We start from the raw sequence: 13526 nt of genomic DNA on the forward strand, positions 1-13526 counted from the left end.
ATTAGGGATATCCTGAAAACCCGACTGGCTGGTGGTCCCCCAGGACAGGTTTAAAGATCCACTGCTCTAGACTACATTACTGTTGCATCTAAATGCCAATCACGTAAGAGCTCTCATGCTAGCTGTCTCATTAAGATTTGCAGAACCTAGCTGTTGCTGACTGGAATCCTTGGGGCTGATGCAGAAAGCTACAGCGCGCGCTTAACAAGCAGTTTAATGGTCGTTGTGTGCTAAAGGGGCTTCTGCGCTCCCTCAGTAGACATTAGCACACAGCATATTAAAATGTATGCTAAATAGCTGATTAGCTACCTGCAGTAATTTAGGGATGTGCGCTGATGCGTATCATGGGGTTCAATGCCAGAAACCTATCACCAGGTCTAAGGCTGACATAGAACTCCATGGTTAGCATTGAGCCCATCTCCTTTCCCTCTGTCCCCACATCGGGAGAGGGTTGCCACAGGAAGTCTCTTTTTATCTTTTGTCAGGGGGTGGGAGGGAACGGGGTCAGATGATTTTGTGTGCTGTTTGGGGGTCGAAACAGGACAGAAAAAATACTATGGCAAGCTTGCCTTTTAATTTTAATGTTACCCTTCCTGTCCGTGCCTGAGCCAATCACCGCTCAGGCACTGATTTGGAAAGCACTGGATTCTGAAGTGAGTGGGAAGGGGAAGTGAGGCAGGGCATAGATGGAATTGGGGTGTGTGGAATCCTTAGACATTTAGATGGCTTCCAAGTTATTGAAGAATTTGACTTAATTTCAAGTTTTGATATTTGTTAATTTTTGAATTGTTTTCCTTAGCCTGTTTTGGTTAGGTCTGAGCTCCATCTGACGGTGATCCATTGTACATAGAATAATAATTTTAATCTCCTGTTTTGTGTATAGCACTTTCAGCCAGTCCTAATTTTTCTATTAACAGCTTAAATATGGCAGTATCGTGCAACTAACTTTGTATAGAAAAATAGCCTACTTGTGTCTAAGTGCAAAGCGGAAAGGGTAGACTATCTGTCTGCACATTAGGAATCTTAAACTATTGGCTTCCTTGCAGGCTGATAATCAGAACTCCTATGTTATAGCTAACAGCACACACTCCATTGTGCCAGAACAGTGCAGCAAAATAGCTCTCCAGTGGTCAAAGGAAATGATATTCAAATTATATGCACACTCAGAAGAATGTGCTTGGCTCATGTGCAGAAGAGTTTCATGGTAAGCACAGCTCTTGTGCACACGAGCCAGACACAAACCCAAACATACAGCACACATCAGCACCAGTCTTCTGCGCCCTTAAATATAAGGTTTTCATTTTTTTAAACTTGGAAGGCTTCTATTTAAGTACAAAAAATGGGCACCAATTTGTGCTTTCACTTTCGGATTTGCCTGGCCTCGTGAACATTTTTCTCAAGCGCTTACAGGCTTTCATGGGTTTTCTTCTGCTTTCAAAAGAAATCAAAACTGGCAAATTTTAAACTGGAAATCAAAAGAAATTCTCTCTTTAAACTTTCCACCACCAGCTCAGAGCTAGCCTTTTTTTTTTCCCCAGCGGTAAGAACAGTGTTGGTTTGTGCGCTGTTTCTCTGAGCAGTGGAAAGGCATAGAAAAGGACATCATTAACATACATTTGACTACATTTAGATACAATTTGCAGTCATCTCTGCCACACGTTTTGTTTCCCATGCTACAGCCGTCTGAGCATTGTGCAGATTTATATGTGCACTATTCCTGCCCTAACTTGCGTTACCGCTGTCGGTAGGTTGTGAGAATTGGCCTGTGAGTGTCTTGGACATCGCCTTCTGCACCTTCTTTTGTCACCCTCTCTGTGATTGACTTGCTTTCTGCGACCCGCAAGGTTTTCTGTTCTTCTGTCTGTCTGCAGTGTCTGAGCTGTGCCATCCTTAACAAGCAGGTGTTATCCCTTCCTGCCAGCAGAGAGATGTGATCTTTCCCAGTGACATCACCAGTATAACCTTCTGGTGCTTGTAGGAAAGTTCCAGTGTTTCCCACCTCTAGCACAGGGTAGGTTGTTCAGGCATGTACTCGTGGTCCCTGGCCTAACTATCAGCAGTACAGGCCTTTGCCTCAAAGCTTGGTCAAACTTAACGGCTGGCTCCCAGGTTTCTGCATCCACAGACCAAACCTAGTAAAGTGCAGAGGTGGTCTCTGCTGCTCCCAGACATCTGCTGTAGGTGATCACTGGTTGAGGTTTACAGCTTGACCCTATGGGGCCCTGCCATAAGGGGTGTGGGTCCCCATATACCCACCCTGCTGCCCTTTCACCTTCTGGGGTTTCCCTACAACTCCAGGTAAACAAATTGGCCCAATTTTCCTGGTTTAGCCTGTCCCCTGCATAGGAAGTTAAGCAGTAAAGAAAAAACACTAAAGAAACCGGAAGCTGTCTTTGCAGCTTTAGAGAGACAGCACACCTGGAGGAGCAAGCAAGGGGACGGCAGTAACACCAGAATCCCAGGCTATGGTCGGCCTTTGCAGACTAGCAGGTCTTACTGCACTGGCCATATGGCCGAGTATGCCAGCTGGCTGATGCTGCATTACTTGCAGGACTCGGCCAGCTGGCCGGTGCTGCATGACCTGCAGGAGTCGGCAGCTCAGTACAGCTGCTGATTTCCTGTGCCCCTCCTGTAATGGACCAAAATGAGCTCTGGGGGGAGTGCCCAGATGTCTGTGGAGACTCCTCCTTCCTGTCGCTGGGAGGAGATGAATTTGCCAGTCCTGTTGTCAGTCCACATTGCTGGCAAAGACAGTGTTCAGGTAGACTTCCTCAATTGGCCTTTTCTGGATCCAGGGAATTGGAAGCTGGGGCAGGCGGCTTTTCAGGTCCTCCTGAACCAGTGGAGCAGCTGGTATTTGGCCTCAAGCAGCAATGCAAAAGTGGAGTACTTTTTCAGCCGCTGGATAGAAATGGCCTTTCAAGGGATAGATGCTCTGGTTCTGCTGTGGCCCAGGGACGAGACCTTGTATGTCTTCCCCATGTGGCCTCTGATAGGCTGGGTACTTTGCAGGATTGCATGCCATCTCTATGTAGTGGTACTAGTGGCATCAGATTGTCCTTGCGGGCTGTAGTTTGTGGACCTGGTTCGTCTTCCTAGTGGCCGAAAATTGCTCAGGTTCGTTGGAGATGGAAGGTCCAGATCACTTCTCTTACTGTTTCACCCTTGAGAGGCTATGCTTAGCAAAGTGAGAGTTTTTACCCACAGTGATTGCCACTTTGCTTAAGGCATGTCCCTGGCCTATATACAGGTTTGGAAGGTCTTTGAAAGCTGGTTTGCTAGCGCTTGCGTTCCCCTTGGAAGGTGCAGATTACCAAAGTTCTCAGGTTTCTACAGCAGGGTTTTGACCAGGGGCAGCTGCTGAGCTCACTAAAGGTTCAGCTGACCACTCTTTCCTGCTTTTATAGCAAGATCCGAGTCTCTTCCTCTCCGCTCATGGGGACATTGCTTGGGTTTTGAAAGGGGTTGCTCATTTGCTGCTTGTCTCCTCTGTTTGAACATCGCTTCCCTCCTGAGATTTGAACTTTGTGCTGAATGTTCTTTCTGGTCTTCCCTTTGAGCCTCTCATGTTGACTTCGGTTAAGGCCCTTACTCTGAAAATGTTTTTTTCTGGTGGCAATTTCATCAAGTAAAGATACTACTACTACTAACTACTACTACTACTATTTAACATTTCTAAAGCACTACCAGGGTTACGCAGCGCTGTACAATTTAACAAAGAAGGACAGTCCCTGCTCAAAGGAGCTTACAATCTAAAGGACAAAAAGTGCAGTCAATCAAATTGGGGGCAGTCTAGATTTCCTTGATAGAGGTACAATGGTTAGGTGCCGAAAGTGACATTGAAGAGGTGGGCTTTGACCAAGGATTTGAAGATGGGCAGGGAGGGGGCTTGGTGTATGGGCTCAGGGAGTTTATTCCAAGCTATAAGTCATACACGACTCGACACGGGCCTATGTTTTGGCAACTTGGGCTGCATCAGGAGTCGATAAAAACACAAGGTTCTATATTAACAAACATGAATTAAAACATATCCAGAAGAAATATAGCAAACCTAAAATACATACATGTATACACATGAGTAAAAATACAAACATATGTGTCCCAGATAGTGGAGTATACTACCAAAAATAGAAATCGTAAAGTAATTACCAAACGTTATCTAAACTTCAGCCAGGAAAGGGTATCTGATCTTCAGGGGTCTATTGTATCAGGATCCCTAGCTCTTTCTTAGAGGATTCTGTGTCCATGTGCACTGTTACTTCTTTTCTTCCTAAAGTGATCTTCCCCTTCCATATGAATCAGGAGGGCTACCTTCCCTCCTTTATGCATGGGGGCTCCAATTTTGTTTCCAGGAGGCTTCACAAGCTGGCCATCCACAGGATTCTGTTAAATGTGCAGGAGAGCCGTGAGGCAAAACTCGTTCATCTTTTTGTCCTTCCTGGAGTCATGGAAAAGATCAGGCAGCATCTAAGGCCTCTATTCAGGCTGCTTACATTTGCAGGAGCACAAAAGTGCCTGCCAGGTTTGAGGGCTCACTTGACTAGGATGTAGTCGACCTTGTGAGTGGAAGCTTGGACTGTCACTCTGGTGACATCTGTTGGGCGGTTATGTGGTTGTCCCTTCATTCCTTTATGAAGCATCACAGTAGCCAATCCAGGTCACAAGTACCTGGCAAGACCCAAAATGGTACAATACATTTTATGCTTCTTATCCCAAGTATATTTTAATAATGGCTTATGGACTTTCTTTTAGGAAGCTATCCAAACCTTTTTTTTTTTAATCTCGCTAAGCTAACTGCTTTTACCACATTCTCTGTCAACGAAATCCAGAGTTTAATTACACGTTGAGTGAAGAAATATTTTCTCTGATTCGTTTTAAATTTATTATTTGTGTGCCCCCTAGTCATAGTATTTTTGGAAAGAGTAAACAAGCGATTCATGTCTACCTGTTCCACGCCACTCATTATTTTATATCATATCTCCATTCAGCTGTCTTTTCTCCTAGCTGTTTCAGCCTTTCCTCATAGGGAAGTTGTCCAATCCCCTTTATCATTTTCGTCGCCCTTCTCTGTACCTTTTCTAATTCCACTATATCTGTTTTGAGATGCAGTGACCAGAATTGCATACGATATTCAAGGTGTGGTCGCACCATGGAGCGATACAAAAGCATTATAACATTCTCATTTTGTATTTTCCATTCATTTCCTAATAATACCTAACATTCTAGTTGCTTTCTTTGCCGCCGCAGCATACTGAGCAGAGGGTTTCAAAGTATCGTCAACGATGACTCCTAGATCCATTTCCTGGTCAGTGACTCCTAACACGGAACCTTGTATCATGTAGCTATAGTTCAGGTTCCTCTTTCCCACATGCATCACTTTGCACTTGCTCACATTAAACATCATCTGCCATTTGGATTCCCAGTCTCCCAGTCTCGTAAGGTCATCTTGCAATTTTTCACAATCCTCTAATTTAGTCATACCTCTTAATTTCCTTTCCTTTTAGTCTGGCTGTACCATCCTTAGACTCTCCCACTGAAGACTATGGCTGCCAGGACTCCTGGGGTTCTCTGTCTTTCTCTTCAGTGTTGTTTAAAAAAAAGTGATTATTTAAGTTGCAGTGGTTCAGGGGCATGGTGCTGGCAGGAAGGGATAACACCTGGTTGTTAAGGATGGTAAAGCTGGACTAAAGGAAAGGAAATTAACCATATTGTACTGTTATACTTTTGAAGGATGCCTCCCATCAAACATTTTGTAGTTGGGCATTCAGATTTAAATATTTTTAAACTTTGTTTTGAACTGCCACTCAGGTTTTATTGATTTGTGTGGCAGACATGCTGTGGGACTTTCTCTTGGGCGGGATGGGTGATTGAATGCTGAAGTGAAGACTTGCTTCTCAGGCAAAAAGCTAAAGTCATTCTAGCTGGAAGATGAATTCCTTCTTGGATACTGGCTTAATTTGTCTTTGTGTTTCTTGATTGTTTTAGTTATGCCATTGCTGACAACTCATATCGTTCCCTGCGCACAGAGAGGAAAGATCAGTGCATTTTGATATCAGGAGAAAGTGGTTCTGGCAAGACTGAGGCCACCAAAAAGATTCTGCAGTACTATGCTGTGACCTGTCCCGTCAGTGACCGTGTAGAAACCATCAAGGACCGTCTGCTACAGTCTAACCCAATCCTTGAGGTACTCGCCAGTTTTGCACATAGTTTTTAAGTACATGCTCTGCCTCCAGGAACAGGTCACTTCCTACCTAAAACAAATACTGCTTATTCCTTTCCTACCTTGGCATTAACTGAAAATTGTTCACAGCTTTACCTGAGAGGTGCATATAGTTTTGTAAGCATTAAAACATTGCAATGTCTCCACAAATTTCTGTTGTGGGCAGCACCCTCTGCCCCTCAAGGTTTGGTTAGTGGGAGAGGCTAAGAGAAACTAGTTAGCCTTTATTATAAGCTATCAGTACATCAAGATTAAGTACTTAAACTGATGTGCTGATTTCAAACTAGGTCATGGTGTAGTGGGGGGGGGGGTGGTGGTCAGGGAGCTTACAATTGCTTGAATGGTTATATTTAAAAGATACTGGCAAAATGCTGAAGTTAAAGGCTGGAGTAGTCCAGGTGCATTTAAATAAAGACCATACAGAGGCAGATGATTCCAAATTACCCCCATCAATGCTTTGCAGGTTGTCTATACAAATAAAACATACTTTAAAGAGTCTAAATGTATTGTTTGAAGATGTTGACATTATAGCCATCTCAAAGTTATTTCATCGTGGACGATATCTACATTTATTCACTGAGAAAATCTAAGTTTCAACGGTTCACAGTGGTAAGGGAACAACATGGAGTTATCCTAGATATATTCAGGAAGCCTTACAGAATGCAGGCGTCCATTCTGTGTGCAGCAATGTACCAAATAAGGAGGTATTTCCAGGGTCATTCTTAGAATGGGGAAGGAAGTAATTCACAAAGGCTACACTTTATTTATTTATTTATTTGTTTGTTTGTTTGTTACATTTGTATCCCACATTTTCCCACATATTTGTAGGCTCAATGTGGCTTACATAGATGTACATTGTTTTTCATGCAGGTACTTGTTTAAGAAAATCAGCAAGTTTCAAAGGGAGCGTGCACACAGACTTTCCCTTTGAAAACTGGCACACACTTTTCCCAGTGCAGGCCATTTGAAAAGTACCCCCATATTAAATAATTTCCTAAGAATATGGGGATGGCAAAAAATGTATTTATGATTATAACAAGATCTGTTGCTGTAGAGCATACTCCCCATCTCATCCATGGTCTTAAACTTTGTTTTTACCTTTTCCTGTTTTATACTTGTGTTTTCTTCTAGAAATGATCTGTTTGTTTGTTTTTTTTGTACTAATTATTTAGGCTTTTGGAAATGCCAAAACTCTTCGGAATGACAACTCTAGCCGTTTTGGGAAATACATGGATGTGCAATTTGACTATAAGGTAAGGGTCTTAATGAGATCTGAATCTTTAATCACATCCTTGACTTATGCAAAACCCAAAACAGAAGATCAGAGGGTCCTAGAAAATCAGGAGACTTAAAGTTGATAAGATGGTGATATCCTCATTTCTCACAGCTTTGGCAGAACGTGATTGGAATGGTGAGATTTTAAATGTTTCAAGCAAAATGTATTTGCTAAGTGGGGGTGTATCTTGATAATTTGGCTAATGGTACTTGTATATAATATGTAAGCCACTTTGATTGTACCACAGAAAGATGGTGTATCGAGCATCAATAATAACAGAAGCATAGCAGAAACATTGAGATCCATTTGACAATTGATTAGAGCTGATCATCCCCCACCAATTTTAGGTACCTGTTTCATTAAACATTTAAAAATATGAGTGGTTGATATGCACAGCAATATAACTGACCAGAAACGGCTCCTTGCCAATTAAATCGCTTGTTCAGGGCTAAGTGCTCATTTTCAACGACTCTTAACCTGTTAGTGCTGCTGAAAATATCTGGTTAGAGCCCAAGCTGGCTATTTTGTGGGTGTTCTGGGAGCAGTCAGCACTTGGCCAGTTAAGGGCCGATATTCAGCACTTTAACCGGCCAAGGTAACCGCATAAATAGGACAGACTTTTATGCGGTTTGCCATAACCCTTAAGTGCTAAATATTGCACTTAACCGGCTATGGTTTCACTGGCTCTGTGAACCTGGAAATTCAATGCCGGAGCCCATATATGGCCCGGCATTGAATTTCCGGGCATAACACCAGCCTCAGTCAGCAAAGCACTGAGTGCCCTTGGCTAAATATCGACCCCTTAGTTACTAAAAAGTGGATGCTAATGAGGGCAGAGAGAGAGAGTGTGGAAAAAGATGTTAACATAGAAGTGCTAACTTAAGATCCTAAAACTTAAGTGCTTAAGTAAAGAGCTAAGCATTTTTTTTTTTTTTTGAAAATTGACCATGACTCTCATGCTGTCTACACTGTCTCCTGTTCAGACCCTCCCCTCAGCCTCTTGACATCTCTGTGCTGCCATTTCCTGCATTTACTCTCCTGCAGTCACTGTTCTTCACTCCTCCCTGGAATTCAAGAAAGTGTGGTACAACCAGAGAGGGATCTCCAAGGGAGAGGAAGAGATTGCAGAATTTAGTAGTTAGTATGATTGGGCAGACTGGCTAGGCCATATGGTTTTTATCTGCTGTTAGTTTCTGTTTCTATGTGTTCTGCAAATCTCTCATTGCCATCCTCTACTCTCACCTCCTTTTCTGCTCATCACTATGAAGCCCATGGTTATCTTCTCTTCTGTCTGCTCCCCTCCCCTCCCCTCCCAAAGGACAGCCTGTGTTCTCCTTGAAGTTCAACATGCAGTCCCTTTCTCTGGGCCCCTTACCACCTATAAGAATCCACTTGTCTCAGGTGAGCAGATTTTTGAAGCCCTGTTTGCAATTCCTGTTTTTAAGTGGGCTCAAGATAAAAAGGAGTGCCAGGACAGATTATAAAGTTTCTCATTCTGCATTAGCTTATTAACTGCCCACAGTGTCCATGTTAGTTATTTAAAATGTTTGCTTTCATTCCTATCCTGTAGGGGAAGGGCTTTCCTATTAAGATCAGCTAGGTTCTTCCAAGCGGCTTAGATTGGCTGCTATCAGGGAGAGGATGCTGGGCTCAGTCCACCATTGATCTCCTTCTCATGGCATTTTCTAAGGATCTTGGGAATAACTATTGGTTAAAATTCTCTGGTTTTGAGACATACATAAGTTAGAAATGTGGTAGACTGATTTTCTTTCTAATCATTGCTGTTTTTATTAAGAAACAACAAAAATAAGCCATAAGGGCTTATTCACAATACACAGCTAGGTATATTTGTGCAGACTTTCTCAAAATAGACATATAGATCACCTTGTAATGCCCCTCAGTTTACATTTTCTACTGTTTTTCTTAACTTTCCCCAAATACATTAAACCTTACCCTGTTGTCTCGTAATGGTGATGTCTAGGTTATTTTGAATAGAACTATTCTGCCTTTAAAATCTCAGGCCAAACTCTTGGGCATGATCTTGATGTCATTTTAATTTTGGGAATCATATTCCTTAGGTTTGTAGAAAAACTTGATACACTTGTGCGTTGTCAGTTCTGTGAAAACATATGTCCTGCTCCCAGTTTCAAATGATTGTTTGATCTTTAGTTATCCAGTGGATTATTGTAAATTTCTGTCTATGGAACTTCCATATTTAAAGGACATGAAGATGATCCAAAATGTAGCTGCTAGATTGATTTTTGGGTGTGGTGGTAGCAATTTTAGCTGATTTTCATTGGCTCCCAGTTTGATTTAGATCACATTTTAACGCTGCCTGCCTTTAAAATTTAGGATTTGCTTGGTCAGGTATCACTTGATTTGGCGGAAAAACCTTCCAGCTATGCTTGTGATAATCATTTATATTTTTAATTTTATTTATTTGGATTTATTTACTGCCATTTAGAAGGAATTCACTTATAGTCAGGAAATTACTTTTTACCTCGGGTGCCCTCTTACAGTGAACACAGGCTTGTATAAACCAGATCCTAGGCCTTCATCTAGAAACATTTCTTTAAAATCCCATTTACTTTCATCTAGTCTTTTAATTAAACTTCCATCTTGGCGCTCTGTTCACTTTTATGTGGCATATTGTATGTTCGGATTTGGCAACAAATGATGGAATTGTTTGATTTTTAGATTAATTTTTTTGTTTTAATGTTTTTGATTAGAATTGCTGTTTTTGCTCTGATTTGTTTATTTATAATTGTTTTTATTTGTGTTCTTTGCTCGGAGCTGGGAACTGGTGATTAAAAATAAAAAGGTTTAGGATCATGGACTTGATATACCGCCTTTCTGTCATACAACTAAAGCGATTTACATATTCTATGCAGATACTTTCTCTGTACCTACTGGGCTCACAATCTGTTTGTTTTTGTACCTGGGGCAATAATAATCTCCTCCTGAGTTGACTAGAAGCCTTGGGTCTAGCCAGGATAAAACTTACATTATGTAAAGTTTATTGTGTACTGCTGCTCAGAAATATTAGAAAATTTAGTTTTTTATTCGAAATTTTATTCTTTGCTTAACCAACAGCTCAAGAGGATTATGAAATATGTGCATAATATCATAATCAATAGTAAACACTTAAAATCTAGCCAACAATTTCTCAAACAACCAGGTCTGCATTATATGACAGAAAAGTCTGTAAGAGGATATTCAGCACAATTCCAGTGATGGTAAATTCCAAGACTCTGGTACCATCCCTGTAATAGTCCTTCCCCCCCCCCCCCACCTATTCTTTTGTAAACAAAATTGATTCACAGCAGGTAGAAAGTAGAAACTTAAAGATAGCACTTAATTTATAGGGCCCCTTGCTAAACCACGGTAGTGTTTTTGGCACCCGCTAAATGCTAGAGACGCCCATATATTCCTGTGGGTGTCTTTAGCATTTAGCATGTGCTATAAATGCTACCACACCTTTGCAAAAGACCCCCTTAGTGTTCAGATGGCAGTGTGCATGCCCTTGGAATCAATTCTGACAGTGGTCAGCATTTCTCGGTGTCTTCACCATATTGGTGTTCACAGAATCAGAAGCAGTTAAATGTGCAGTGAATGCCTGATTTTCCCTGATGCAGCAGTGATGACACTGACAAACGCTGGCCACAGTTGGAGTTGACTCTGAGGGCATGCACACTGCCATTTGAACACCAAGTTAAGTGCTATCTTTGATCTGAATTTCTACTTTGAATAATTAAAGTTTTGAAGACAATAGCCACACAAGCAGAAGGTTTTTATGCCAATGATTGAAATTGAATGAGAGCACTGAATGTTAGTTCCGCTAAGAGTTTCTGAGGCTTTTCCTTCAGTTTTTCAAATAAATGTAGAGATTAATTATGACACTTAGTGAAGTACTTTTTGGTTTTATTAGTGTTTAGAACTTCATTCCTCAAGAGTAATTTTGGTTGTATTATTACAGCAAAATAAGACTCCATATAACTTGGCATCTGGCTGTGCAAAATTTTAAACATACCAGCAACGAAAAAGAGTCCAGATGCTGGGTCATCTTAGTTTCTGTTAACCTTGCACGAAAACTAGGGTGGCGAGGGTGGAAGGTGATGGGAGTTTTTTTTTCACTAAACAAAAAAAAAAAGGGATCACGTGTTACCTAGTTTTTTTGCTGTAAAATGTTTTTGCTTCTTATTCTGTTATGCTTGATCATTGTTATGTACCCGCTTGATGTCTTTGTCTGGACTTGTTTAATTGTTAGATGTTAGGTTTGTTTGTTCCTGAATAAAAACCATTAAACCATAAAAAAACATACCAGCAACCAGTGTGAGGCAATTAAATAAAGAGTTAACCTTTCCCACCTGGACCCTTCCAGAACTAGTTTGGCTGCCACATTTTGTAAAACCTACATTCAAGATAGTTGTTGCTCTGGAAGGCCCAATAAGGCTATATTACAATAGTCCAGATTGGAAAGGACCACTTCCTCCACAACATTTTTTTGTTTTGGCTCATTTCAGAATAAGCCCATATTGGCCACATTTGTCTCAAGTGGAATATATTTTTGTAACCAAGGCATTGAACTCCATTGAAGGTAGGAATCAATATAAAAAAACCCCAGTAATCTAGATTCCCAACTCAGAGATTCTACTACCCGCTATTACAGGAGCCTCCAATAGCCTGTCCTCCTGCCCCCTTCCTGACCCAAAAGACTTTTGTTTTTTCAGGGTTCACCTTTAACCCACTAAGCTGTATTTGCTTGAATGCTAAATTCATACATATCCAACATGTATCAATGGAAAAATTATGATGTCATCTCTATAAGAAAAGAAAGATATATTAAAGGGCTTTCCACTCTTTCTTCTGTCCTTTACATGATTTTTGCAGTTTGTATGCTGTTGTACTGTTACACTGAATTGTCTTCTGCTATTCTATTTTTAAATTTAATAAAAATACTATGACCTTGAAAAAAAAAGGGGGGGCTTTAGCTTAGATTTTCAAGATGGCTGTTCAGCTTAGTCATGTAGTCCTTTTCTTCTCTTCAGGGTACAGACTATGTCCTTTGGCTGGAAAGCAGCCATCCTTAAACCTGCTCCCCTTGAGGCACACTAAAATATAGATGCACGTGCTTCTAGTATGTAGCAACCATGAGCCCTCAGACACCCCACTGATAGAAAGGTTTCCCCAAACTGCCTGCTTTTCAAATTAATTAGTATGTCTGCCTGATAATCCAGTTTTAGAAGTAAAACTCCTAATTCAGTGGCTTGTCGCTTCTCTCAGTCCTTGAGGTTGCTGATTCTTTACTCATCCACCATGAGCTGTGAACTAATCTGGTCCAGCTTTTATTAATATTTCCAGTATCATCCTATAAAATACCTGAAAGTTTGTGGCCAGATGGGCTTGCAGTGTGTTAATTTAAGTTAGCATTGGCAGCTCTGTTTTTCTGGGTTCCTAGCTGCTACAGAGAGTGGCAAGCCTGTCTGGGATGACCTTTGTTTTGCAGGCTGCTTCTTGGCTCATTTTAGAAATCCATCTTTTGTCATTTTTTTCCTAAAGATTCCTATGGGTAGCCATATGTTTTGTAGACATTCCAAGAGTCCAGTAATTGCATTGGCTCAAATCTGTTTAGTGAAAGATAAATACTGGGCTATGGATTGGACGTTAGTAGAAGTGCCCACCATTGGAACTCCACATCATCCCCATGCTTTGCCTTTTCTAAATCGCTACAAGTTTTATGTGCTGTTTTACAGGGTGCTCCAGTTGGTGGGCACATTCTGAATTACCTCTTGGAGAAGTCACGGGTAGTCCATCAGAACCATGGAGAGCGAAACTTTCATATCTTTTACCAGCTCCTGGAGGGAGGGGAAGATGACTTGCTGCGGAGGCTGGGCCTGGACAAGAATTCACAACACTATCAATATCTTATAAAGGTATGTAAAAGCAGGTCTTTAGTGAGAATGCCAACAGTACTGATCAGGATTAAAACAAATTTTTCCAGACTTGCTTGGCATATATGCCTGCCCCTTT

The 13526-nt window shown here is 41.4% G+C and overlaps 1 protein-coding gene across 1 annotated transcript in view; it reads left to right on the top strand.

Annotated features, from left to right (window-relative positions):
* MYO1C (myosin IC) overlaps window positions 1–13526 on the top strand; it is a 199566-nt gene that overhangs the window by 83460 nt on the left and 102580 nt on the right. Inside the window, 3 exon segments of the mRNA XM_030222087.1 lie at window positions 5986–6184; window positions 7393–7473; window positions 13250–13429. Coding sequence (XP_030077947.1) covers window positions 5986–6184; window positions 7393–7473; window positions 13250–13429 — 460 coding nt within the window.

The sequence above is a fragment of the Microcaecilia unicolor genome, chromosome 13 (genome assembly GCF_901765095.1).
Source record: "Microcaecilia unicolor chromosome 13, aMicUni1.1, whole genome shotgun sequence".
In the NCBI taxonomy this organism is placed as follows: domain Eukaryota; kingdom Metazoa; phylum Chordata; class Amphibia; order Gymnophiona; family Siphonopidae; genus Microcaecilia; species Microcaecilia unicolor.